At 36.1% G+C, this 26756-nt stretch overlaps 1 protein-coding gene across 1 annotated transcript in view; it reads left to right on the top strand.

Moving 5' to 3' along the window:
• Nucleotides 1-472: 472 nt before the first annotated feature.
• LOC138695220 (uncharacterized) overlaps nucleotides 473-26756 on the top strand; it is a 59141-nt gene continuing 32857 nt past the window's right edge. Inside the window, exons 1-2 of the mRNA XM_069819683.1 lie at nucleotides 473-633; nucleotides 23006-24293. Coding sequence (XP_069675784.1) covers nucleotides 23028-24293 — 1266 coding nt within the window. The 5' untranslated portion in view covers nucleotides 473-633; nucleotides 23006-23027. The remainder of the gene's footprint in view (nucleotides 634-23005; nucleotides 24294-26756) is intronic.

The raw sequence follows: 26756 nt of genomic DNA, 5'->3' as shown, positions 1-26756 counted from the left end.
ATATGGAGAAAACCGAAGAAAAAAAAATCGTATCATGTAGAGCAACTCTTGTACTTCCTTTACCGCAGTTGCTGCGAATATAGAAACAAAATAAATGAAACTGCTGTACATTTTAGAATTGTATTTTGTTTTGGATGTAAAACTGACGTATAAAATTTATTAATAAATACTATGTCTCAATATCGTTTAGACCGTATTTAATATAGTTGATGAAAAGGGCGGTGAAATATGCCGCGTAATTGAAACAACCATTGCAAGTCGTTGGTATAGTCTGCATCCATTATAATAAGTACTTAATATAGTATTTACTTTTTCAGGTTACGTTATTTCTTTGTTCAAGGAATAGTAATAGTTATCAATTTAAGATGGACTAATTTATTATAAAATAACATTAGATGAGGTTAGGTTTTCTTCGTCTGATGGTGGGGGCAGGAAACGGAAGGAATACGGAAGTTCGACTACCATAGTCAAGTTTTTCAACTCGACTGCTTAAGAGTCAAAATTGTGAGATAGAATGCAAATTCTTAAGATATTAGCATGCGCGGATGTGTAAATTATACATTTATAGTAGGAAAGTTTAATAATTTACGTGATTAATTGTAAATTGTTATTTCTTGAGTCCATTGCCGCGTGGTAAGTAAATATTATCTCGATCAGATATTTGTGAAAAGTGAGGTTATGGAGTGATGTTGATACAATATCGTAAGATTATAGTGTTTTATGGTATTTAAACCTATACATTGAGTAGTGTATTAAGTAAAATAGTATTTATATACTACAATAGTCTATTGTTCATGAAATATAGTCAAATAATCATAATTAGATTAAGAATATATATCATCGATAGCTGTATATTTCAAGTAAGTTTATGGTTATGTTAGCCAAACATACATATCTTTTTAGACTTTTAGAGTATAATTCGTGAAACTGAAGTAATTTTATCAGAATTTAAATTAATCTCAAATATATAATTATTTATATCGTGTATTTTGTAGCCTTATCTCACATATACAGTCAAAACAGTAGCCATGGAGTCGATGTTTGTTGATTATGTAATAGAATGACTTTGTATTACAATATTATTATTTGTGATATTTTAAAGGAATAACTGAAGGTTGAGTAAGAAGGGGTTTTATTATTATTATTATTATTATTATTATTATTATTATTATTATTATTATTACACAGAGTGAACACTAAGTATGGAATATTGCTAATAACTTCTTAAATTAATTTAATTTGACAAAAAAAGAATGTTTCATATAGGCCTATAAGCTGTTGGAGAAAAACCATACAATATGATACCCGTGTTGGAAAATAGTTATTCAGACATACAGAGTGTGAAAGTAAACTTGTTTTGGTGAATCTTTCTTATGTTTCAGCCACTATAGGAACTTGATAAAATACCTTGAAAATGTCTTTGACTTATAGTATTGGTTAATAGAAATTGGTGTGATCATTGGAAGAGCTAAAAAACCCACCCAAAATACGTACCTTATTTATATACGAAAATCGTCGTGCGTGAACGAAGAATACCGCCATATTTCTTTAATGTAATAGTGGGTTTCAGTGTTGCCAACATAGTAATAATACTACAGACCTAATCAAACCTAACCTAAGCTTTCTCATAATACTACACACCTAATCAAACCTAACCTAACCTGTCACATAATACACATCTAATCAAATCTAATCTAACCTGTCACATAATACTGCACACCTGTAGTAACTTTCCTCACATTTATTATCATTTCGTTTTCATGTATTGCTGGCTCTGCCAATCATGTCGGTTTCCATCTAGTGGAAGTGAATCGTACTAATACTTACTAATTCGAAGAAGACGCTATGTCGTCTTTAATAATAATTACATTTTACATGTTTCGTGATATACTAAATGTGTTAATGTAGTAGTAATTCTATATGTATGGTACAATAAGATTTGAAATGTGTTGTGGTTGTGGTAAAAGTATTTAAAATTGGTTTATAGCGCCACATTGGCAGTGATAGAAGTGTGCAGTATTCGTTCAGTGGCTGGTGGATGCTCCAGATTGACCCTTATTTTTATAAATAGCACTCTACATTAAAATTTAAATATTCCGAATCTCCATTAACTTTTACGGATGAATGTATAGTAATTTTACCCATTCACCTATTTCATGTCTTTTAACAATTTATTAAACTTGTTTCGTGGACTTCAAACTCGAAAAAAAATATGTAAAATCATGTTGAGTAGGTCATAAAACTAAACAAAACACTATTACTAACCAAGCTTTCCCACAGATGCTCAAAATGAGAATCGTTCACAACCAAACAATGTCAGTCTATTCTATCACGGAAACAATCTATTGTAGATTGTAGATATGAGATGGAACAGATCAGTCATGAAAGACAATGGTCTGTTTCCGTGATAGAAGTGTTTGGCTGTGAATGGTTCTCATTTTGAGCATCTGTTGTAAAGTTTGGTTAGTGATAATGTTTTGTTAGTTTTATGGCCTACTAAACATGATTTTACATAGGATACTTACTTATTTACCTCAAGTTTGAAGTCCACGAAACAAGTTTAATAAATAGTTGAAAGACATGAAGAAATGAGTGAATGGGTAAAATTTCTAACATTCCTACGCAAAATTTAATGGAGATTTGTAATGTGTAAATTTTAATACAAAGTGCCATTTAAAAATAAAGTTTACTGTCACAGCCTATATGGCTGAATAACTAACTTTCTTAGAATACTGGTATCATATTGTATGGTTTATCTCAAACAGCTTTTATGTAAAACTGTTTTTGTAAAATTAAAATTTAAAAAGTCATTAGCAGTATTCCTTACTTATTGTTCACTCTGTGCCTATATTTTTTTAATTTAATGTCTATCCTTTGTGATTATTTTCGCCAATGTTTATGTGCATAATTTGGGGAAAAAAGAAGGAGAAGAAGGGGGTTACTAACCAAATAGAACTCAAACATTGCTTAATGTAACCAACCAGATGTCTGTGTATACTTTGTATGGATTTTAATTGTTAAAGTAAGCAGTTGATGTAGAAGAAGGGTGGGGGGGGGGTACTAACCAAATAGAAGGCAAAAATTGCTTAATGTAACCAACCAGATGTCTAAATAGTCAATTTTTATGTGTATATGTTTTATGGATTTTAATTGTTCAAGCAAGCAGTTGATGTAGAAGAAGGGGGGGGGTACTAACCAAATAGAAAGCAAAAGTTGCTTAATGTAACCGACCAGATGACTAAATAGTCTATTTTTATGCATATATTTTGTATGGATTTTAATTGTTAAAGTAAGCAGTTGATGTAGAAGAAGGGTGGGGGGGGGTACTAACCAAATAGAAGGCAAAAATTGCTTAATGTAACCAACCAGATGTCTAAATAGTCTATTTTTATGTGTATATTTTGTATGGATTTTAATTGTTAAAGTAAGCAGTTGATGTAGAAGAAGGGTGGGGGGGGGGTACTAACCAAATAGAAGGCAAAAATTGCTTAATGTAACCGACCAGATGACTAAATAGTCTATTTTTATGCATTATATTTTGTATGAATTTTAATTGTTAAAGTAAGCATTTGATGTAGCCTAATGATTCATCGTGAATGCAATAAGAGTCTAATAAAAATAGTCATGATAGATACGATATCGTGGAAGCATAATCAGTGGTTTTGTGTTTTAAAAATTGAGAGACAGACAAACATCTACATAAAGCAAATCAACAACACTTGGTATTATGATTTCAATTATGTAATTGTTGTTCTTAATGCTTCACATCATTATTTTCATTTCATTTATTGTATTCCAAGGTCTTACACTAGCATTGAAATTTTAACATGTGGAACAAGTGAAAATTTTACAAGATTATAATTAATTAGTAAAAAAATTAAAAAAAAAATAAAAACAAACAAGTAAATGAATTTATAAATAAACAAAACAGTGAATGAATGAATGAATGAATGAATGAATGAATGAATGAATGAATGAATGAATGAATGAATGAATGATTAAAATAAATAAGTAAATAAATAGTAGGCCTAGCCAAAATATTTAAATATATAATAAATAAGTAAATAATGTATATACATACGAGCAAAACCTTTACTGGTTGCTAAACGGGATGTGTATTGTCGTATCGCACTTTTCAGAATAACTGGCTATTGTTATAACTCGAATTGCAAATATATTATATTCTATTTTGTTTTACTTTAATCTTGCAACCAATTTGGGAGAGGGGATAATAATGTAAAATATCACAATTTTTCAGTGTTTGATTGTTATGCTTGATAATTTATTTTGTTAAGTTTTGTGGTATTTATATGCATCATCATCATCATCATCATCATGTTCTCAGTCTAATGGTTACTGCAGTGGTTACATTATTTTTGTCATTATGACCCGAGTTTCACACTTTCCAACATGGCCGAGGTTGATGAGATTTTTTAAAGAACGATAATAATCCTTAGTATTGCTTCTTCGAAAGGTAAAGAAGGCTGACACCCGTGTCGTAGATTTACGGAACTTGAAAAGAAAATGTTCCTGATTTAGAGGGCTTCTGAGAAAATTTACCGGCTATTCTTCGCCTATGTCAATTCCTGCAATAATAATCATTCTGTCATCGAGGATGATATCAAATATTCCTTCTTTTTTTAAATTGTTTATGTAACGATGTTGTTTATACGAATACTACTGGGTTATTTAGCGTCGATGGAATTGGTGTTAGCGAAATTGTATTTGACGAGATGAGGCCGAGGAATCGCCATAGATTGTGTGACATTCGCCTTACGGTTGGGGAAAACCTCGGAAAACCCAACCAGGTAATCAGTTCAAGCGGGAATCGAACCCACGCCCGAATACAACTTCGGATAAGCAGACAAACGCGCTACTGCCTGAGCTACGCCGGTGGCTGAAATTTCTTCTTATAAGTGCTTCCATCTCATAAATGAAATTCGTTATAGTCTACACTGTCAGAGTAGACATGGGAACGTCTAAACGGCCATATTTGTGAACGTTAGCGACCAAGCAATTTTTTATTATTATTATTATTATTATTATTATTATTATTATTATTATTATTGTTGTTGTTGTTGTGTGATAGCGCGCGATATTTTGGACTTCGCAAAATAAATCCTGAAATTCACATTTATTCTTATGGTAATTGTGTATAACTTCGGTGCCGTAGTAAGCTTCTTCGTCCAGTTCGCTTTGTTTAGAATCATTTCTTGAACAAATAATTGTCGCCTTTTAAGGAAGACGCAGAGTTCCGTGTAGGCTACGGGAACAAATTTTCTGTTTCACATTGCTTGTTGTGTTTCTAGATCAGATCGCTTCCTGTGAAATTATTACTAGTAGCAATATTATTGAGTCTGTTCAGAGAATTGTCGAAAAATTAATTTAAGGCCGCCATATGGTTATACAAAATTGCCTATATGAATAGTTATTAGAGAAGAAAAATTCGCTCCGCCGGGGATTGAACCCGGGTCTTTGGTTCTACGTATCAAGCGCTCTAACCACTAAGCTACGCCTCTAATAACAATTGTTACCATAACAGATAAATTCTGTAGGACCAAAAATTAATCTTTACCTTTATGTATAGGCCTAACTATGACATGTAGTGTGCTTCAGGAGGAATAGTAAATATATTATGAAGTATTACTATGGATTATTCTGAGTAAAAAGCTCATGTAAACATGTGTCCAATTTTCTACAATAGGAGTCGAGTTACAGCATAACGAGCGTTACAAAATGACAAGAAGAAAAGACAAATGACTTACTTAATGATTACATTTATTTGTTATTTACATCGTATCAATACATTTCAGCAAACCAGTGTACTTTTCCGTTCTGTTGACAACAATAAATGTTGCTTTTCTAATGTCTTGTTCTTTTATGAAATGCGCCACTATTTACTATAATGCGAATGACCAATTCGTTCCTTGTGTTTACTTTGTGTGTTTGTTTTTTTAAACTTCGTCTTTCATCCACTTCATATACAAAAATTCAGAGGCGTAAGATCTGGGGACCTTGGTGGCCAATGCACGTGACCACCGCGACCGATCCATCGTTCGGAGAATGTGATATTTATATTATGCTGTGTCACCTGACGGCTAAAATGTACAGTGACTTCTTCAGACTGAACGAATATGCTATCATTTTACCCGTCAATAGTGCGTAGTCATTTGCCATTTCTTCAAACCATTTTACATACATACATACATACATACATACATACATACATACATACCCGTTTCCACTACCGGAATTCCGCCATTATTCCATTAATCATTATCCGGTATTACGTAGATCGCGTCCCATAGTTCACCGAGGGCAACGCTATAGCGAAAAAAGATATACAGTTACAGCACGTTATTCCTTATAGGGGACGCTTGGGTGAATGACGCAAAGTCACGTACCCACCATTGGAGAAGAAAATTATTGGTCCAGCAGGGAAAAAACTTAACTTCTGACAGCTTCGTAACGTACATTTTTTAACTTCCGCTCCCCCAATCCCTCTGCCAATAGGAACTGCACACATCACTCGCCCTTTTGGCGCCACACACGAAGTGGACACCACGTTGTCACATAGATACTGTATATTCCCGAATTTTACTTTCTCTCTTATCTGCCTGCCCGTCCACCCGCCCGCTCTACTGTCAGCCATCGTGATGAGGGAAGGGGAATGCTGTTTAGTTGTAACATCGCACTTTGGCTCTGTACATTCCATGTGCTAAGTTGAACTAGCGCTTAAAGAAAAATGAAGAATGGGAAAGCAACAGGAGTTGATGGAATCCCCATTGAATTAGTGAAATGCTTGAGTGAACATAAGAAGGAAATTCTCTCAGTATGCAATGAAATATATGAGAAAGACGAATGGCCTGAAGATTTTACGGAGACAATGTTGCTGAAGCAAAATAATGCCAAGAAATGTAAAGAGTTCAGGACTATCAGCCTGGCATCGCACTCGGCGAAGATTCTCCTGCAAATACTGAATCGACGTTTATCTTCTAAGATGAAAGGATAGTTGGAAGAAGAGCAGTTTAGCTTCAGGAAAGGAAAAGGTACGAAAGATGCAATTGGACTGCTGCGAATAATCGGCGAAAAATACACAGAAAAGCATAAAGAATTGTATGTAGTATTTGTGGACATAGAAAAGGCGTTTGACAGAGTGGATTGAAATAAACTGATGGGGATCCTAAAGAAAATTGGCGTGGATTGGAAAGAGAGGAGGCTGTTCAGTAATCTTTATATGAAACAACGAGTCATAGTCAGGATAGGAGAAGAAATGTCAGAAGGGATTGAAATAGGGAGAGGAGTACGACAGCGATGTTCTTTATCACCTACCGTGTTCAACATCTACTTAGAGGATTTAGTGAAGAACTGTCTTCAGAACATGGTAGGGGTGATAGTAAAAGGAAGAAGAATAAAGTGCTTAAGATTTGCTGATATGGCATTGTTATTAGAAGAGGAGATGATACTAAGGGATATGCTACTGCAGCTAAATGACAGCTGTAAGCAGTATGGGATGAAGATATATGGAAACAAGACGAAGACTATGGTTATCGGAAGAAAAATAAACAGGGTTAACGTGCGAATTCTAAATGAGGCAGTAGAGCAAGTGGACAGCTTCAAATACTTGGCATGTACTCTATAAACAGTAATATGAGCTGGTGCTAGGAAGTCAAAAGGAGAATAGCAATGGCAAGGGAAGCTTTTAATAGAAAAAGGAGCATCTTCTGCGGACCTCTGGAAAAAGAACAAAGAAAAGACCAGTGAAGTGCTTTGTGTGGAGTGTGATATTGTATCGGGCAGAAACATGGATATTACAACGAAGTGAAGAGAAGTGACTAGAAGTACTTTAAATGTGTATATGGAGAAGAATGGAGCGTGTGAAATGGACAGAAAGAAGAAGAAATGAAGCTGTTTTGGAAAGAGTGGGTGAAGAAATAATAATGTTGAAACTGATCAGAAAGAGAAAACGGAATTGGTTGGGTCGCTGGCTGAGAAGAAACTGCCTACTGAAGGATGCACTGGAACTCTGGAAGGAATGGTGAACGAGAGAAGAGTTGGGGCAGAAGAAGATATGAGATGATAGACGACATTAAGATATATGTTCATATGCGGAGACTAAAGAGGAAGGCAGAAAATAGGAAAGATTAGAGACTGTTCGGTTTGCAGTGAAAGACCTGCCCTTGGGCAGAAAACTATGAATGAATACAAGAAACGTCAGAAATTTCACTTTTCTCTCCGACCACAATAACAAAAGAAATGTTGCGAGACATGTCCGGGTGATTTTCGTTATATTTGAGTCATTTAACATTAGGAGCCACTAAACAAACTTACAATGTGTAACCATCATCATCTTTTTCTTTTCCGTTCTCTGTTTTTAGCTCCTTGCTTTCGAGTTTCTTCTGTTTTCCGTCTCCATTGTCATCGTTATTCCACAAACACTATAGAATCGCCCTTCGCCTTGCGGAGTCCCGAGTCAAGCGTAAATAATAAATAAAATAATAATAATAATAATAATAATAATAATAATAATAATAAAGGTAAAAAGGTAAAAGGTAAAGGTATCCCCGTAACATGCCATGAAGGCACTTGGGGGGCATGGAGGTAGAGCCCCATGCTTTCCATGACCTCGGCACTAGAATGAGGTGGTGTGGTCGGCACCACGCTCTGACCGCCTTTTACCCCCGGGAAAGACCCGGTACTCAATTTTATAGGAGGCTGAGTGAACCTCGGGGCCGTTCTGAAAGTTTGGCAACGAGAAAAAATCCTATCACCAATAATAATAATAATAATAATAATAATAATAATAATAATAATAATAATAATACTGTAATTGTGGGACAATTTCGAAGACATTCGCTACGTAGAACGTCGTCATGAGTATTGGTAAAGAATCGTTTGGTGTTCACAGTTGTCTGTGAGATCATGAAACATCTTATGCCGACTTTTAGGGAATCTTTAAGAGAACTGTGAGAATTAAAGAAATGTAAACATGGAGGGCAAAACATTAGTCCTATATTGGAGAATGTTGGGTTTTCAGTGAAAGACCTGCCCTCGGGCAGAAAACTATGAATGAATATTAGAAACGTCAGAAATTTAATTTTTTTCTCCGACCACAATAACAAAAGAAATGTTGTGAGACATATCCGGGTAATTTTCGTTATACTTGAGTCATTTAACATTGGGAGCCACTAAACAAGCTTACAATGTGTAACCGTCATCATCATAATCATCATCTTCTTCTTCTTCTTCTTGTTCTTTCTCTATTTAGCTCCTTGCTTTCGAGTTTCTTCTGTTTTCCGTCTCCATTGTCATCGTTATTCCACAAACACTATAGAATCGCCCTTCGCTCTGCGGAGTCCCGAGTCAAGCGTAAATAATAGATAAAAAATAATAATAATACTGTAATTGCGGGACAATTTCGAAGACATTCGCTACGTAGGAATCTTTAAGAGAACTATGAGAATTAAAGAAATGTAAACATGGAGGGCAAAAAAATAGTCCTATAAATAGCGTACCCAAGTTTACGTCGCGCTGCATCTTCGCAATGCAGCCTCAGAACCCTGAAGCCTGATTCGCTTTGCTCCCGAGAGTGACTGTTTGTTTTATTTCTTATCTAAAGCTGTTTCACTCTGTATACGTTGAACCCCCGATTGTCATATTTTCGACGCATGTGACGGGAATTCCGATCGATGTAGCGCTCTCGGTTGCCGAGTTTTGAATCTGACTGCCCGAGACATGCCGATCGCTGAAGCGTGCTGCTTTTAACCTATTTGCGCATGGCCTCCACCATAGACATTCACATTAGGAGACCTTCCAACTCCATGTATACGACCGAGAAGCTATTGAAAATTTAAATAAAATTATAAGTGAATGTTATTGCTCCCAGTGGCATAATTCGGAACTGCATCTCATGTTACACAAGTCCGAGCGGTATTACAGGTATCCATAATATCAATGATATTGTTATTTGTAGTATTTTCCATATTGTCCGCGCCGTGGCGTCGTGGTCTAAGGCATCTTGCCTATGACTCGCTTTTCGGAATGCGCGCTGGTTTGAATTCTCATGAGGGAAGAAATTTTCTTATGAAATTTGGTCCAATGTAAGGACCAGTGACCGCTCAGCATCGTGATGCACTTGGGGAGCTTACGATAAGTAGCAAAATCCGGTTATGTAAGCCAGCGGTTAAAATTAACTATCTATCTTTGCAAAGGAGATGTGTCAATTTTTCGGCTTTTATATTACAGTAAAACCTCGGATTACGAGTAACTTGGTTTGCGAGTGTCTTGAAAAACGAGGGAACAATGGATACATATTTTTATTTGATAAACGGGCGACGTCTTGCAATACCAGCAGCACTATTTGTACGTAACTTGCTTCGCTTACGAGCAACAGCAAGAAGTAATGGAGGGGATCTCGTCTGATGAGGAAGAGGAGAAAAGAGCGGACGAATTCCTTGCTTCAATGAGATTATAGAGGTCTCCATTTTCACCACCCTGATAAGGTTGTATCAGTGCGTGCGATAAATCTGTTTAACGACAACGCAATGTCACATTCCCGTAAAATTCTCAAAACCAGGCAAAAACAGGTGTCATTGGATAGGTTCTTAGTCAAAGGAAAAGATTCCAGTCAATCAAGCAGTGATTCCATTAGTGATAGTCAAAATATTTTCTTTAAATGTTCAAGAAGTTTACTAAGCAGTAAAACAGATGAAAGATACCAAAAACAAAATACAGGAAAGTAATTTGTGTTGCACTATTGTATTGAATTTTACCTAAATTATACTATTTTGTATGAATAAAAGGTTGTGAAACGAATTAATCTGAGTTTGCGTTGTTTGTTATGGAGGAAGTCTCTTTGATATGCGAGTGTTTCGGATTAAGAGCACGTTTTCGAAACGAATTATGCTCGTAATCCAAGGTTGTACTGTATATACAGAGTGGCGCACCAAAAACCGGCCCGCCACGAGCAGATATAAACAAATGAAAGAAATGAAAAATAAGCGAATGCAAAGATCCGTATTTACTGAAACGATTTTGTCTTTTACATTAGGTGCTGCAAATGACCTCCTTGTGCTTCAATGCACTTTTTGACGCGCCCTAACATGTTATTATACACTTTGTGCAACTCTGCTGCATCAATTCTCAAAACTTCATTACGAATATTGTCCTTCAAGTCTTTAATGCCTTTGGATTATTTGCATACACTTTTCCCTTTAGGCTGCCCCACAGATAAAAGTCACAAGAGGTTAGGTCCGGCGAACGCGGCGGCCACAATCCTTTGCTGACAGTCCTTTCTTCTGTGAATCTTTCATGAATTCGTGAGATTGACTCGCGTGAAGTATGACAGATCGCCCCATCCTGTTGAAAGACAGCGTACAAGCGTGCGTAAGATTCCTCAAATATTCGCATATACACATCAGTGTTTATTGATGTTTAAAAAATATGGGACCCACAATCCGACTTGCTCACACAGCACACCACACTCCGATTTTTCTATCGTGAAGAGGTTCCTCATGAATCGTATAGGGATTATTTGTTGACCAGTAGGCCTGTCTGGTATTCTGGGAGTTTACGTGTCCTGTCAGATGGAACCAGATTTCATCACTCATGAATAAAGGGCGGAAAAATGTGCATTATGCCTTAAGTTCAGTGTCAACGGACTATACTGTTGTCATTCACTCACGTAAATAGCGGCAAGAGAGTACAGTCTGGTAATGAGAACCTCATCACTTCATTCAGTCGATCTATAAATACTGGAATGAAGTTGTAATATAGTTATTATGATTTAAAAACTTACCACAAATGTTAACTGCCGCCGTCCGCATGATTAAAAGATGCATTGCACTGAACCATAATATACATCCGTAAATTATCAGAAGATAAAGTTCGACGTCTCTCATTCAAACAGTTTTTCAACATCGAAAAGCTTCTTTCCGTGTCACAAGATGTTAGAGATGCAAATGAAAAAAGCTCTGTAGTATGTCGTTTTTCCCTCCACTCAAAATGTTACACATAACTATAAAACCGGCATTTTTTTTTTGCAGAATTTGAGGAATTTTTATTTCGCCTTTTCACCTCTAAAATGTGGATTATCAAGTTTCTTGAACGACATATTTGCAGAAATCTTTATATTACATAAATCCACATTACATTCCGAACGTGTATGTTTTTCATTATTTGATGTCGAAGACCTTCTTACGTTTTCGGTATGTTTCTTGCTGTTACAATGCCATTCTATGTAATATTTCCTACGTATTTTACTGTATTTTCAGATTTGTGCACGTCACAGAAAAATATTTTCCCTTACCGGAACCAAAATCTCTCTTCCGTATTTATTTCTTAGACTGTTTAATTGCAAATCCTTCGACTTAGATATTTTAAATCACTTTTACACAACACTAGCACTTGCACAAAGGCAATAAAAGTATTGTAAACACCTGGCTTTCTTTCCCATACGACTAGAAGTTGACACTGAAGATCATTTGCTGGTTCCTACTTGTAATGCCGCTCTCTCGTGGTGCATTTATGTTATTGCGCTTGTACCTATACTTCAGACTAAACCAACCGTATCGCGTGGTAACGCACATTTTTCCGTCCTCTACTCATGAAATACAGCAGCGGATCCAACATTCCAATCTCAGTTGTTTGACATAGTCATGTGCAGTAATTCACACGTTTTGCCTTGTCTTCCTCCTTCAGTTCTTGGACACATGTCAGTTTGTAGGGTTTCATCCCTATGGTGTACAACACGTTGACAAGACCTACGTGAAATGTTCACTTGCGACAATTTACGTGTCGACTTCTTAGGACTCTGGATCATTCGGGCTCGAATATCCGCGATCACAGCAGATGTACGAACGGACGGGGCTCGATTCTTTTTTGCGTTTGCAACTGACCCTGTAATACGCCACTTTTTCACCAAATCCTGTATACTGCTCTTCGCTGTAAACGTGTTTGCAAAAATGTCCCGCGTTTCCTTAAATGAACCGGTAGACACGCACGCCTCCACTATTGAGATTCTTTCTTGAAGGGAATGCATCTCGCTGAGATATTTACTTCACACGTCTGAACCAAGTCTTCACGGATTTCGTACTGACAATACAAAACATAGTCGCAACAGCTTCCCAACAATAGGTGACAAATTGGCGGGCGACAATGAGCAGTCCATATTCGGGTCTATTTTTCGTGCGCCTCTCTTTATATAAACGTTTGAAAAAGGTCAGATACACCACTAAAACATAATTTTTCAGTATGAAGGAAAAACGTTTGCAAGGAACCAAGGATTTGCAATCAATACTATTTTTCATCATACATGTGGAGTAACGGTCAGCGCGTCTGGCCGTGAAACCAGGTGGCCCGGGTTCGAATCCCGGTCGGGGCAAGTTACCTGGTTGAGGTTTTTTCCGGGGTTTTCCCTCAACCCAATACGAGCAAATGCTGGGTAACTTTCGGTGCTGGACCCGGACTCATTTCACCGGCATTATCACCTTCATTTCATTCAGACGCTAAATAACCTAGATGTTGAGACAGCGTCGTAAAATAACCCAATAAAAAAAAAATTCATCATACAAATCCATGTGATGTCTCTGGATTTGGAGCATAACAGTGCTATAGCAGTTGTAGAATCATATGAAGATATGAAATATAACATTAACTCATTAACACACAGACTACTCAACATACCAATGAACCAACAGGATTACAACGAAGAACTAAACACAATCAAATACATAGCACAAGAAAACGGATACAACCCTAACATAATAGACAACATAATACGTAAGACAAAACAAAACCACAAAAAAACAGAAGAATACAACACAAGCACAAGAACACAAAAAATACATCACACTAACATACGAAAACAAAAACACATAAAATTGCAACCTCATTCAAGAAATTAAACTACAACATCGCATACTGAACAAATAACACTCTACAAAAACATCTCAACACACAAGCAACACAAACAAACAAATACAACCACACAGGCGTATACGAACTCACCTGCAATAACTTCTACATAGGACAGACAGGCAGATCACTTCAAACACGTTACAAAGAACACATCAAAGCCATAACAAAATTACAAAACACCTCCACATATGCAGAACACATCACAAATACAAACCACACCTACAGAGACATCAACACAGACATGGAAATACTGCACATCCAACCAAAAAGCCAGAAACTCAACACACTAGAACAATATGAAATATACAGACACACGAAAACACACCCCAACGATATTCTCAACACACAACTCAATTTCAAAACACACTCTTTGACTCTACACTACGAACGCACCCACACAGGAAACAAGAGGCGCCAAGACCAACAACGACCAGTTCCGAAGATGACCGAAAATAGGTCGAAACATGTTAACAAGGTACGTTAAAATTTATCACAAGAAAGTTCCTATCATACATATTCCGAAGTGATACAGTTAAAAGTTGTGTAATCAAGATGTATAAAAAAAGTGATGTATCTGATTTTGTAACTACACGCCTCATTTAAAGATGTAGTAGTACTGTGTACTTTTATGAACATATTGTACCTAGGCTAATCATTAGAAACCGGATTTTATGCAATTACATTTTTTAACTAAAAATTATGTATGCACGAAGAAAAGGCAAACGGGTACCGAGTATCGTTCATAAATCGTTAACATATTTTTTACGTTGTGCTCATTACAAAAAACACAGCAGAACACACCACCATGACCCAACAGTGCAATATGTCATTCGTCTGTCATTTCCCGCTCTTTACAAGAACCAGTCAAATTTATTGATGGCGGCTCATGGACACAGCTTGACTCACTTCACGACAGCCACCACTTCTGCATGCTCTTAGAAGTGTTGAGCGTATTCCGAATCTCAGCGCTGAGCAATCTGATGGCATCACGGTGTTCCGAATGTCAACGATGACGTCACTGATGCACCGCTAGTGTCGCACCGGTTCCATTAGCTTGCAGAGGTGGTGGTAGTATCCATCAGTGAATCTGATTGGTTATTGTATAGGGCGGGAATTAGCAGACGAATGACATCGTGCACTGTTGTGTCATGGCGGTGTGTTCTGCTTTGGTTCTGCTGTATTGTTTGTAATGAGCACAACGTAAAAAAAATATATGTTAATTTGGCTTATGAGCGAACATGTCAACGGACCAGTTATTACTACTGGTTCAAGAAATAAAGTGTTTATGTTTTCTTTTCTTTGAACGAGATGACAGTACGGAAATTTCGCAAAATCTTGCTAACGTAGCACAGACAACAATTTGTACATCCGCCATGTTAGCCATTGAACCTTGCAGCAATTTTTTTTCCTATTTCGCTGCAGCATGACGTCATTGATGTCCACCGGTCCGATGAGATTCGAATACGCTGGTTGCTACAGCGCTGGAGCATCAATGACGTGATCGCTGAAATCCGGAACACCGTGATGACGTCTGATTGCTCAGCGCCGAGATTCGATTACACTGTGACTGACGTCAGAGTTGAAATTGTCGTAATATTTTATTGTTTTTTGACACTCTAACATAAACTTTTGCGTTAGAACAACAAAAAGAGTAAGTTACCATATTGTTCATCATGTTTAGTTTCATTATCATGCACGATCTTGGATAAAATAACTTTGCAGCTATATACGGGTATCATTAACAATGCAACTCTAGTACAAACAAAAATATACGTATTATAGTCTATAGACCTACATGCATTACAGTGAAGTTCTGGCTAATATCGGTCAGTACATCTCACTTGACGATGTGTGTCGGAGGAAGAACAATTGTTTGCATACAACTTAAGTCTGATTAATATAATATGCTACTAGTTAGCGATGTATGCAATGGAAGCGGAAATGAACTGGCCATCCTACCCTGTTAGCTCCTGGCTTAGTTGCCTCACGAATAATGCAGTATTTTTGGTGTCACTTATGAGGTTCAAACCTGTCTTCGGACAGTTGACTAAACAAACAAAATTCGTGCAACTTCTCCCCTCCCGCGTATCGTTAGATGACGTCATCCATACCAACTTAGGCCCTGATCACCATAACAGATTGATCACCTAATGGACTTTGAAGGCAACTACTTTTATCAATTTCATTATGCTGCCATCTAGCGACTACAAAAGAAGTCACGTTATAACCCTTATGGAATTGCATGAAGCAACTGTACTTCCATCTAGCGGTCATTACCAAAAAGTACCTTTTCGATGGCGGAGGTTCTAGTGGTTGTTCTCATTTTGTGTTGCCATTTCATAACATGGGAATGGCCAGTCTGGTATATATGTGATCAGGGCTTAAGGTAACTTTGGATATATTGATCCATCTTCTGTCGATCGGTGTTTAACTTCATTGTAATATGTCGTGTAATTTAGAAATTACAGGCACGACAAAACTGACCTGAAAATGTGTTGGTTGACTTTGTGACACATTCATATCAAAAAGTCTTGAATTAAAATAACTTATTGAACACGAATAAAGAATAAAAAGATTATCAAATATCAGAGCAATTAAAACAATTATAACAATGACGAGGGTAATGTTGATGGTTATGAATTAGAGGAAGCAGAAATATCATCCCTTAACACTATTACGGACCATCGGCATGTTTATTTGGTCCAGAACTGCACTTGAACGTGGGTTCGATTCCAACTTGGGCTGATTATCTGGTTGAGGTTTTTTCCGAGGTTTCCCTCAACTATAAAATGAATGTCAGATAATACCATGGCGAATCCTGGTCCTTATCTCGCCAAATACCATCTCACTATCACCACTTCCATCGACACTTGAACGTGGGTTCGATTCCAACTTGGGCTGATTATCTGGTTGAGGTTTTTTCCGAGGTTTCCCTCAACTATAAAATAAATGTCAGATAATACCATGGCGAATCCTGGTCCTTATCTCGCCAAATACCATCTCACTATCACCACTTCCATCGACACTGTATAAACTAAAAATATCTGGGCTCTTATCAGTGATATACCAGCACATACAATTTGTCACTCATTTTCGGGAATGAAACTACAGTTGTGTTGCTTTGAATGCTTTATTTTTGTTTAAGTTTACAAATGGAGAGTATGGCTATATGGTAAGGTAACTAATTAATAAAGGGTATGCTCACAACAAATTGTTGACTATAGTTTGCTCAGAGTGTATTGTACAGTAGTGGCAAAAAAAAAAACCGGACCGACCCTTGTAGCTGATTTCAGAGCCTTGTTCACTCTAAAGCACGATAGACTGGTAATTAAGACTTTCGTGGTTCGAATCCTGCCTGGGAAGGAAACTTTTTTTTTGTTCCTTATTCAAATTTATTCCCAATACTTTTCGATTGCAGCAATATTTTACTATTATCGCCGCGCTCTCATGGTTAACATTTCGGCATCATACAATAAAGTGCGGTGTGCTTTTAAAACATAATTTTGCCGACCGATTGTTGCTCTGTAGGTTTCACTCTAAGCATCACGTTGTCACGTCTACTTCCTCGATAAGAATAAGCACTATAGTTTGTTATATTGTTAAATGGCTATTATTATTATCAGGGAAAGGATTTATATGTAAATACATATTTACTTATAAAGCTAATATAATTTATATTTTGCATTATCTTTATGTTTCACAATGTGTAGGGTTGAAAAATCCTACTTTTATTTTCCATATTTTTCCATATTTTAGAGTTTAGTACATATTTTCGTTAATTTCCATATATTTTCCATATTTCATATAAAACAGTCCATATTATATTAGGTTTAACAATAAAACAAAACAAAATTCCATTAACTTTTAAAAATACATTTCAACAATAGAGATTTAAACACATGTTCAGTAATCCCTTTAACATCAGAGTTATTTGAAAATTAGCAGTCCTATCAACAATGGGAAAGTAAGTTACAAAACTGTATTAATTTAATTTAAAATTTTTAACAGACTTCAGTTGTGCAGCTCAACAGTTAAATGCCAGTCAGAGTACACATAGGTTCAGTTTTGTAAATCATACTATAAAGACGGTAAATATGCCAAAAGTACGTCATTCAGTCAATTTAAAATCAAAACTAACAAGTTACATTTCAGAATTTAAAGAAGATGGTTTATCAACTGACAATAAAATATTATTTTGTAATTTGTGTCAGTGTGCAGTATCATCTACACAAAAGTTCCTGGTGCAACAACACATTACAACTAGTAAACATCAGGCCAACAAACAACTAAATTCCAAGCAGAGACAATTGTTTTTAACACAACCAACAACATCGAATGTAAGATCTGAGTTTAACATCGACCTGTGCCGTTCTCTCATCTCTGCTGATATTCCTCTCTACAAACTAAAGAATAAGGTCTTCAGGGAATTCCTTGAAAAATATACTCAACATACAATCCCGGATGAGTCAACACTTAGGAAGACGTATGCTCCATCCATCTACGATGAGACAATACAGAAGATAAGAGATGAAATTAAAGATAGTTCAATTTGGGTTTCCATTGATGAGACTCCCGACAAAGAAGGTAGACTTGTTGGTAATGTAGTTATCGGTTTGTTAAGTGAACAATATTCTGAACGAATTCTTTTACATTGTGATGTTCTAGAAAAGTGCAATAACAAAACTATAGTTAAACTGTTCAACGAAGCTATGGGTATCCTGTGGCCAAAGGGTATTATGTACGATAATGTGTTATTCTTTATTAGCGATGCTGCCCCTTATATGGTCAAAGCTGGACAAGCATTATCTGTTGTATATCCTAAATTGACTCATTTTACTTGTGTGGCGCATGCATTTCATCGTGTGGCAGAAGTGGTCAGAGACAATTTCCCTAAAGTAGATTTGTTGATTTCATCAGTGAAAAAAGTATTTCTCAAAGCTCCCAGTAGAGTTAACTTGTTGAAAGAAATGTACCCTGAAATTCCATTGCCACCAAAGCCAATTTTAACTAGATGGGGTACATGGCTAGAAGCAGTTGAATATTATGCCGAACATATAGACTCTATTAACAATGTTCTCCTTGCATTGGACTCTGAAGATGCAGTCTCAATTGATACTGCGAAAACAGTTACCTGTGACATAAGTGTGAAGAATGACTTAGCTCACATTCAGCATACATTTTCATGCATCATAAAAACGCTCAAAAGTCTCCAAAATAGGCACCTTTCACTATCTGAAAGTTTTGAAATTATAAATAGTACTGTGGAACAACTGAATCGTGGTAGAGGTAAAGTTGCAGATGCAGTAAGAGCTAAGGTGGACACTGTACTTTCAAAAAACCCTGGATATGAAGAACTACAAAAGGTTGTTGCTGTGATGAGTGGTGAATCAACAGTGAAGATTAACTTGGACTTATCCCCAGCAGACATTGTGAAATTGAATTATGTACCAGTTACTTCTTGTGACGTCGAACGCTCTTTTAGTCAGTATAAATCTATCCTCAGAGACAATAGAAGAAGATTCACTTTTCAGCACTTGAAAGAAATGTTTGTAACCTATTGTTATGGTAACAGACAATAAAAATTGTGTTTTGTTGAAACTACATTGGAAGATAAGGTACGTCCATTATATTTTTTGTTTAGTTTGATTAAAATGTACCAATATTTAACGTACATAGTCATTTTTTTATAATTTTAAGTCCATATTTAATTCCATATTTTGGTAAAAATCCATATTTAATTCCATATTTTGGTAAAAATAACTACATATATATTTACATATTTCATATATTTTTAGTCCATATAAATCCGTTCCCTGATTATTATTATTATTATTATTATTATTATTATTATTATTATTATTATTATTATTATTATTATTATTACTATTTCATATACAAGTACGTTGACATTATTAACTCTTAATAATAACTCTTGAATAATAATTTACCTTAATGTTCGTCCTCAGCACAAGACATTGCAACCTCAGTTTTAGTCCACGTGGATTAGTGTAATTTAATAATGGAAGCAGCTCATTGGTTGCAATATTGAAATTGAGGCGAGTGATTAGAGCGGCGACGTAAGAAATTGAAAACAATAATGCAATTAAATTTCAAAGATCTGCCGAGTTATGCACGAGGCTGCTCAAAGATCTGCCGATTGTTAACCATGAGAGCGCGGCGATAATACTTAATTAACTTATTCCCAGAACATGAATTTTACCATCAATCGAAAAGTATTGGGAATAAATTTGAATAAAGAACAAAAAAAAGTTTCCTTCCCAGGCAGGATTCGAACCACGAAAGTCTTAGTTACCCAGTCTATCGTGCTCTAGAGCCAACAAGGTTCTGAAATCAGCTACAAGGGTCGGTCGGTTTTTTTTTTTTTTTTTTTTTTTTGCTGTACGTGTCTATTATCACTTTAATATTGTAGAACTTGCAATTACTATTCGAACTAGTGATCGTACAGTATATAACTGTAGGTCTTCTCGATGCTGAGATATTACTGAGAGAAGCTGTGCCACGCAGCTAATTTTATGTACGCAACTTAGAGCCCTCATGCCAATAGCGAGGGGAGTTGTCCTTGGACGTGGCCACACAGATTCCATTAGTTCATGGCCGAACTACTAATAACATATCCTTATTACATAGAGCATTTGGAATTCTGTCAATTGTTTTGTTCCACCACTGATCCCGGAATGGTGCCCATACTTGATGCGAGAAAGACGTATTCTACATCTAAAACACTATTACATTAATTTACTGTAGATAGGTTTCGTATAAAATAGCAATGAGATTGGAAGGTCTGATGCACATCATCCCAAATGCATTTCATACCAACTCTCAGACAGCAAATGTATTTTTTTTATTTATTTTTTTTTTTTTACAGTTTTACATCTAGAAAGATATGACGTGCAATTTCTTTTCTTATCCTGCTTGCACATTCTGCAAACAAGATTACCGGTATAATGTAACAGTCCTATTAGTACCACCTCAGAATCGTCTTGTCAGAAGTGCCCCATGTTGAAACTCCCGTCTGAAGATACACTGAACTGCCATTACACTCCGTGTGCTATGGTATTCCAGTACACATCAACTACGTTCCTGTGGGTTCGTCATAACTCTCTAAATGCTGCAGAATTTACAATGAATTGAAATGTAAACATTCACATATTTAACACAATTTGCGTCTATCTAAGAATGCCTCAGTGACAAACAAAAGAGCAGGAACGGCATCTTTATTTTCTTATGCTACCGTCTATTGTTTTCCGTCAACAATTACAATTACACATCCCTTGAAATTCTTTAAACCATTCTTTCTAATTGCACCAGTATGAATTTCGTAATACTCATGGTTACAAAATTATAGTGGTTTATAATCACGGAATGTTTCTATAGATACACTGTATGTTACTAGACAGCGATGTATGAAATACAGAGGGAAAGGAACGGGTCATTATATCCCATTATCTCCTGGCATAGTTGCGTCATGAGTGATGTCTTAGCGGTGTCACTTATGAGGTTCCAACCTGTCTTCAGACTAATCAACAACAAGCACCAAAAGAATTTGTTTGCTGGAAGTCAATTTCTTTCAGTATTATAATTATATTATAAGAACTGGAACATATCTAATTCTTGTTATGTACATTGTTTTGTCTTCGTTTGTAATTGGAAAAATTTAAAACTTTCATTGTTAACTGACGATATTTTAAATGGATGTAACGTACAGTATCACATAAATAAGCCTGATTTATTTTGCGTCTTCAATAAATATAGTTAACCTGGAATCAATGCTATCATTTATAATTAAAAATAACTGAACGAGATGGCTCATGCGTTTCCACATGGGACTGGCCTTCGGGAAGTCTGTGGTTCGATTCCCGGACAGACCAATCTGACTGTGGTTTTTCCGTGGTTTTCCACAGTTACTTAGGCAAATGTCGGATTGGAATTTTCATTGTCATGGTCCATTTCCCTTCCTCTCCCGTGTAGAAAAAAGAATTTAGATTTTATATCATTCATCTTCTTCATCTCACTCCATAGAAATATTCAGGTCAAGACGCATTCTTCGTTCGTTTACGGGGTGGGAGACGTCCTCTCCACAACCGTTACTGGGTTCCCAGTTTTCTGCAGTATTTCTGCCATGATTCAATTCCTTAAGAGCACTTCCAAGGGTGCTTCGACACCTATAGTCGTGTCGCTGTTATTTCCGGTGTGACTCCTCCCCTTTGCTTACGTCTTAGGAAGTGAAGGCTCTATAAAGTCTAGGTAGGTAGTATCGTTCGCCATTTTTGTTCTTTCGTTGCCGAGCTACCAGATGAGGAATCTGTTTGCTTCACCGTTAAACATTATCATGTTGTAGCTCCTATGATAATAAATCAAACGCACTGCAATTGAGCAAATAATTGAGCGGCAAATAACGTCTTCGTGTGATTTCTGCGAACGCCAACGAAAGAGCTAAAATGGCGGGCGATTATATTAAGTATTTATCGAGCCATAGGAAATTCATTACATCATCAATAGCGAATGACAAGACGCACACGTTTAAATGTAGCTGACCTGCAACGTGATTGGCTGCCGGAAATAAGAGCGACGGGACTATAGGAAGGACCATTGGAATGGATCCTGTGCTGCTTGGTCATCTTAGAGATATGAACTTGGGGTAGGGGGTCCCATTGGGTGAGCAGGTGAGGGGTCACATGCGGTCGGTGGGCTGGTACACCTTATCCTCATCTCATAAATTCAGGGTGTACAATAGGCCTCAGTATGGCCGATGTGCAACAGGTCATCCCTAACCCGCCTCTAGCCACCATTACCTAACCTAACCTAATTTAAAAAATAAGCAAATTACTATGAAAGGTAAAACTATTGTCAATTTAATAAATCAGGAACAGCAGTTCTTAAATCTGTCACTATTTAAAAATCTCCATCCCTTCCACTGCCACTCTCCATTTTACATCTTTACCTATGCATCTCCTCTCAAGGAGCTGTAGAGCAGAAAAGTGTTACATCACAGAGCCAGCAGTTGTCTCTGCTGGTGTAACAAGTCATTGGTTTCTTAACAGTAACTATATTTATTCTTTCTTTTCAGAAACATTACTTTACAATCAACAATGCAGAGAGGCGAAGTAATTACTATTTTAAAGGAGGATGTAGATTTGATGAGTCAGATTTCTAAGCTTGGACCAGAACATAAGGATGTTATAAGAAGAATTGTGCATATAAACAACTTACAGAGATACGTTGTTCAAGAGGTTATTTCGGCCTCATCTAGTACATTGAACTTGGTGTTACAAGTTCTTTTGGCCAGTGTTGCTAAACAGAACTTATTAATAAGGATATTGGGTCTTACTAATCAGGAAAGAGAATTAATAAGGAAATATGCCTTTCTTCCACTGAAAGAAAAGAAATTTCTTTTTAACTTCATGCAGTATTGTCTTATGGGAGAACGTTTGGGAGCTGTAAACCGTAAGTCTGAAAAACGAGATAAAGAAAGTGATGATAACAACTGGGATATGGTAAATATAAGAACGTTATTTACTGATTTTATATCAAGAGCCAGTACATGTGGAGGATTTGTCACGCAGGATACGAAGGAAGATGTTCGAAAGAAAAGTAATTCTCGTGTTGCGAACAGTGATAGGTATGTCTCAATTCTTAAACCTGATGTTAATGCCAAGCGTAAGAACATTGCAGACAGCAAGACAGATCAAGATGATGTAACAGATGATGATGATGATTATGATGATTTAACTTGCCCTGAAGCAATGCTCTCTTCTAGCTCTAATTCTTCTCCAAACATCCTGTGTGAGTCCGTGGAAACAGAGAGGTCTAATGCGCAAAAAAAGCCAAAAAGAAGTTCATCTGTATCTTCAAGGGAGGAAAATTCTAAGGAAAAAAATACATTGCTGTCAAGTGCAAATGACATATACAGTGCTAAAACAAAAGAAACTAATGAAGAGATATCACTTGACACTACGCAAGAAATAAATTTACCTTCAAAGGATAGAGAAACAAAGTCGATACTAAGAGGATTCAGAGGGTTCAGTAGCGAACCTTCTAGTTCTATGGCATGGCTAGAAAGGAGAATGAGGAGAAGAACTGATAAAATAGTTTGCAGTAAGACTAAGACGGCTGTGAGTTCACAAAGAAACAACAATGCTGAAAGATTTGAAGGAGAAAGTGCTATTAAGAATACTACTTGTAATAGCTCTCCAAAGGTAGCTACATTTGAGACAGAGTCACAGAGAAAAGGGAAAAGAAATTTTGATATGTCAGAGAGCTCATCTACAGAAAGCAAAAGACCAGCTTCTGGAGAGAAAAGACAACAAGATGTGAGTGGGAAATCATCGCAACAGAAAAAAAATATTGAGAAAAAGGTAGGTAATTTGAATTATTACTTATAACATGTTAAAAAACTTTTATCATCCAGTCTGCTGTCGAAAAATCTGAAAGTTAGAACTTATAAAACAGTTATATTACCGGTTGTTCTGTATGGTTGTGAAACTTGGACTCTCACTTTGAGAGAGGAACAGAGACTATGGATGTTTGAGAATAAGATTCTTAGGAAAATATTTGGGGCTAAGAGGGATGAAGTTACAGGAGAATGGAGAAAGTTACACAACACAGAACTGCACGCATTGTATTCTTCACCTGACATAATTAGGAACATTAAATCCAGACGTTTGAGATGGGCAGGGCATGTAGCACGTATGGGCGAATCCAGAAATACATATAGAGTGTTAGTTGGGAGGCCGGAGGGAAAAGACCTTTAGGGAGGCCGAGACGTAGATGGGAAGATAATATTAAAATGGATTTGAGGTAGGGGATATGATGATAGAGAATGGATTAATTTTGCTCAGGATAGGGACCAATGGCAGGCTTATGTGAGGGTGGCAATGAACCTCCGGGTTCCTTAAAAGCCAGTAAGTAACATGTTAAAATGATAGACAACCGCTCTGAGCTAACTTTAAAGGTAATGATGCAGAGGTGCCAAGCGTAAGGCATAATTAAAAAAAACAGTCATAGAAACTGCATTTCTAAAAGTGACCGCTGTTTAATCCTCTCTACCATCCTTCTGCTGAACTAAATAAACATCCATTACATTACATCCTTTAACTTTAAATAAAATTTAATTTAAAATATTAAAAGGCAGCTCTGGGAACATTTTTATTCCCCTACTGGAGAGATTTATTTTTTAACTATGGTTATTGTGAAATAGGATTCAATTGGGAGCACGGAATAAACATAGATAAAATAAATAATTTGTTTGAGGTCTATTTTAAATGCTTCTTTTAAATTTTCTGTTCATCTGATTCTTAATATTCTTCGTAATCATATATTCGTGAATACTTCCAATTTATTTCGATAATTTTACTTGTCTCCCAGGTTTTATATCCATATAATAAAACTGACCTAATATTTCTATAGAAGATCTATAATTTAGTTCGCCTTAATTCTAGCAATACCAAGGTATTTTGAATAACATACAGTACCAACAGGTAGCAATATTTTGTGACCACTACAATAATGTTTACTTCTGAACATATTTTAATATTTTTGTAATCGGCAAATAATATGTACAATAACAGAAGAGAAAATGTATGATAAGAACTTTGTGTTAAATTTTAATGTACCTTGTTAACATGTTTCGACCTATTTTGGGTCATCTTCAGAACTGATCGTTGTTGGTCTTGGCGCCTCTTGTTTCCTGTGAGGATGCGTTCGTAGTGTAGAGTCAAAGAGTGTATGTGTTTTGAAATTGAGTTGTGTGTTGAGAATATCGTTGGGATGTGTTTTTGTGTGTCTGTATATTTCATATTGTTCTAGTGTGTTGATTTTCTGGCTTTTTGGTTGGATGTGCACACTAGAACAATATGAAATATACAGACACGTGAAAACACACCCCAATGATATTCTCAACACACAACTCAATTTCAAAACACATACACTCTTTGACTCTACACTACGAATGCATCCTCACAGGAAACAAGAGGCGCCAAGACCAACAACGATCAGTTCTGAAGATGACCCAAAATAGGTCAAAACATGTTAACAAGGTACGTTAAAATTTAACACAAGAAAGTTCTTATCATACATATTCCGAAGTGATACAGTGTTAAAAGTTGTGTAATCAAGATGTATAGAAGAGAAAAATTGAAATGTCAATGTATATTTTCGAACAATTACTTCAACAAGGCGGGGATATTTTTTTGTCCACCTTGACAAATATTCGTATTTTAGTAAAACTGTCAGTGAAAATGATTAAACCATAACACAATTAGATAGAAGGATCCATAACTGACAATAAATAATATTTAAAATACAGATAATGGATAAGAACCCCCTGCCACCTGTTGGTATTGCTAGGGTTAATATGAAACTTGATATTTCCAGATTAGTTACATTTGACATGTGAATTCCTTAACACTATCAATATCTTTCTCATTTATTGAGAATTTGTCAGCTTTTTATTATTAAATCTTATTTCTTAGTTTTCTCTATATTTATTTTCATGGGTGCTTGTTTTATTTCTTTTGTTAAATTACACATTTTTCTTTGCATATCTTCCAAATTATGCAAAAGTAAACAGACATTACCCGCAAAATCCAAGCCTCTAGTACATCATTTTTAAACCTCACTTTATAACTCATTCACAGACTTTCTCATAATTTTATCTCTAACAATAAAAAAAATACATACGATTTTATTTTCATCTGTCAATACACCATTAAGTATTACACTGCACTGGCAGTTTTCGTACATAAGCTTTATCATTCTACACATATTTGTAAAGGAATGCCGTATGTTGTCTGTTTTCCAAATATAGTCTTTGTTGAGTG

Source organism: Periplaneta americana, chromosome 1 (genome assembly GCF_040183065.1).
Source record: "Periplaneta americana isolate PAMFEO1 chromosome 1, P.americana_PAMFEO1_priV1, whole genome shotgun sequence".
In the NCBI taxonomy this organism is placed as follows: domain Eukaryota; kingdom Metazoa; phylum Arthropoda; class Insecta; order Blattodea; family Blattidae; genus Periplaneta; species Periplaneta americana.
This window is presented reverse-complemented; position numbering and strand designations above follow the sequence as displayed.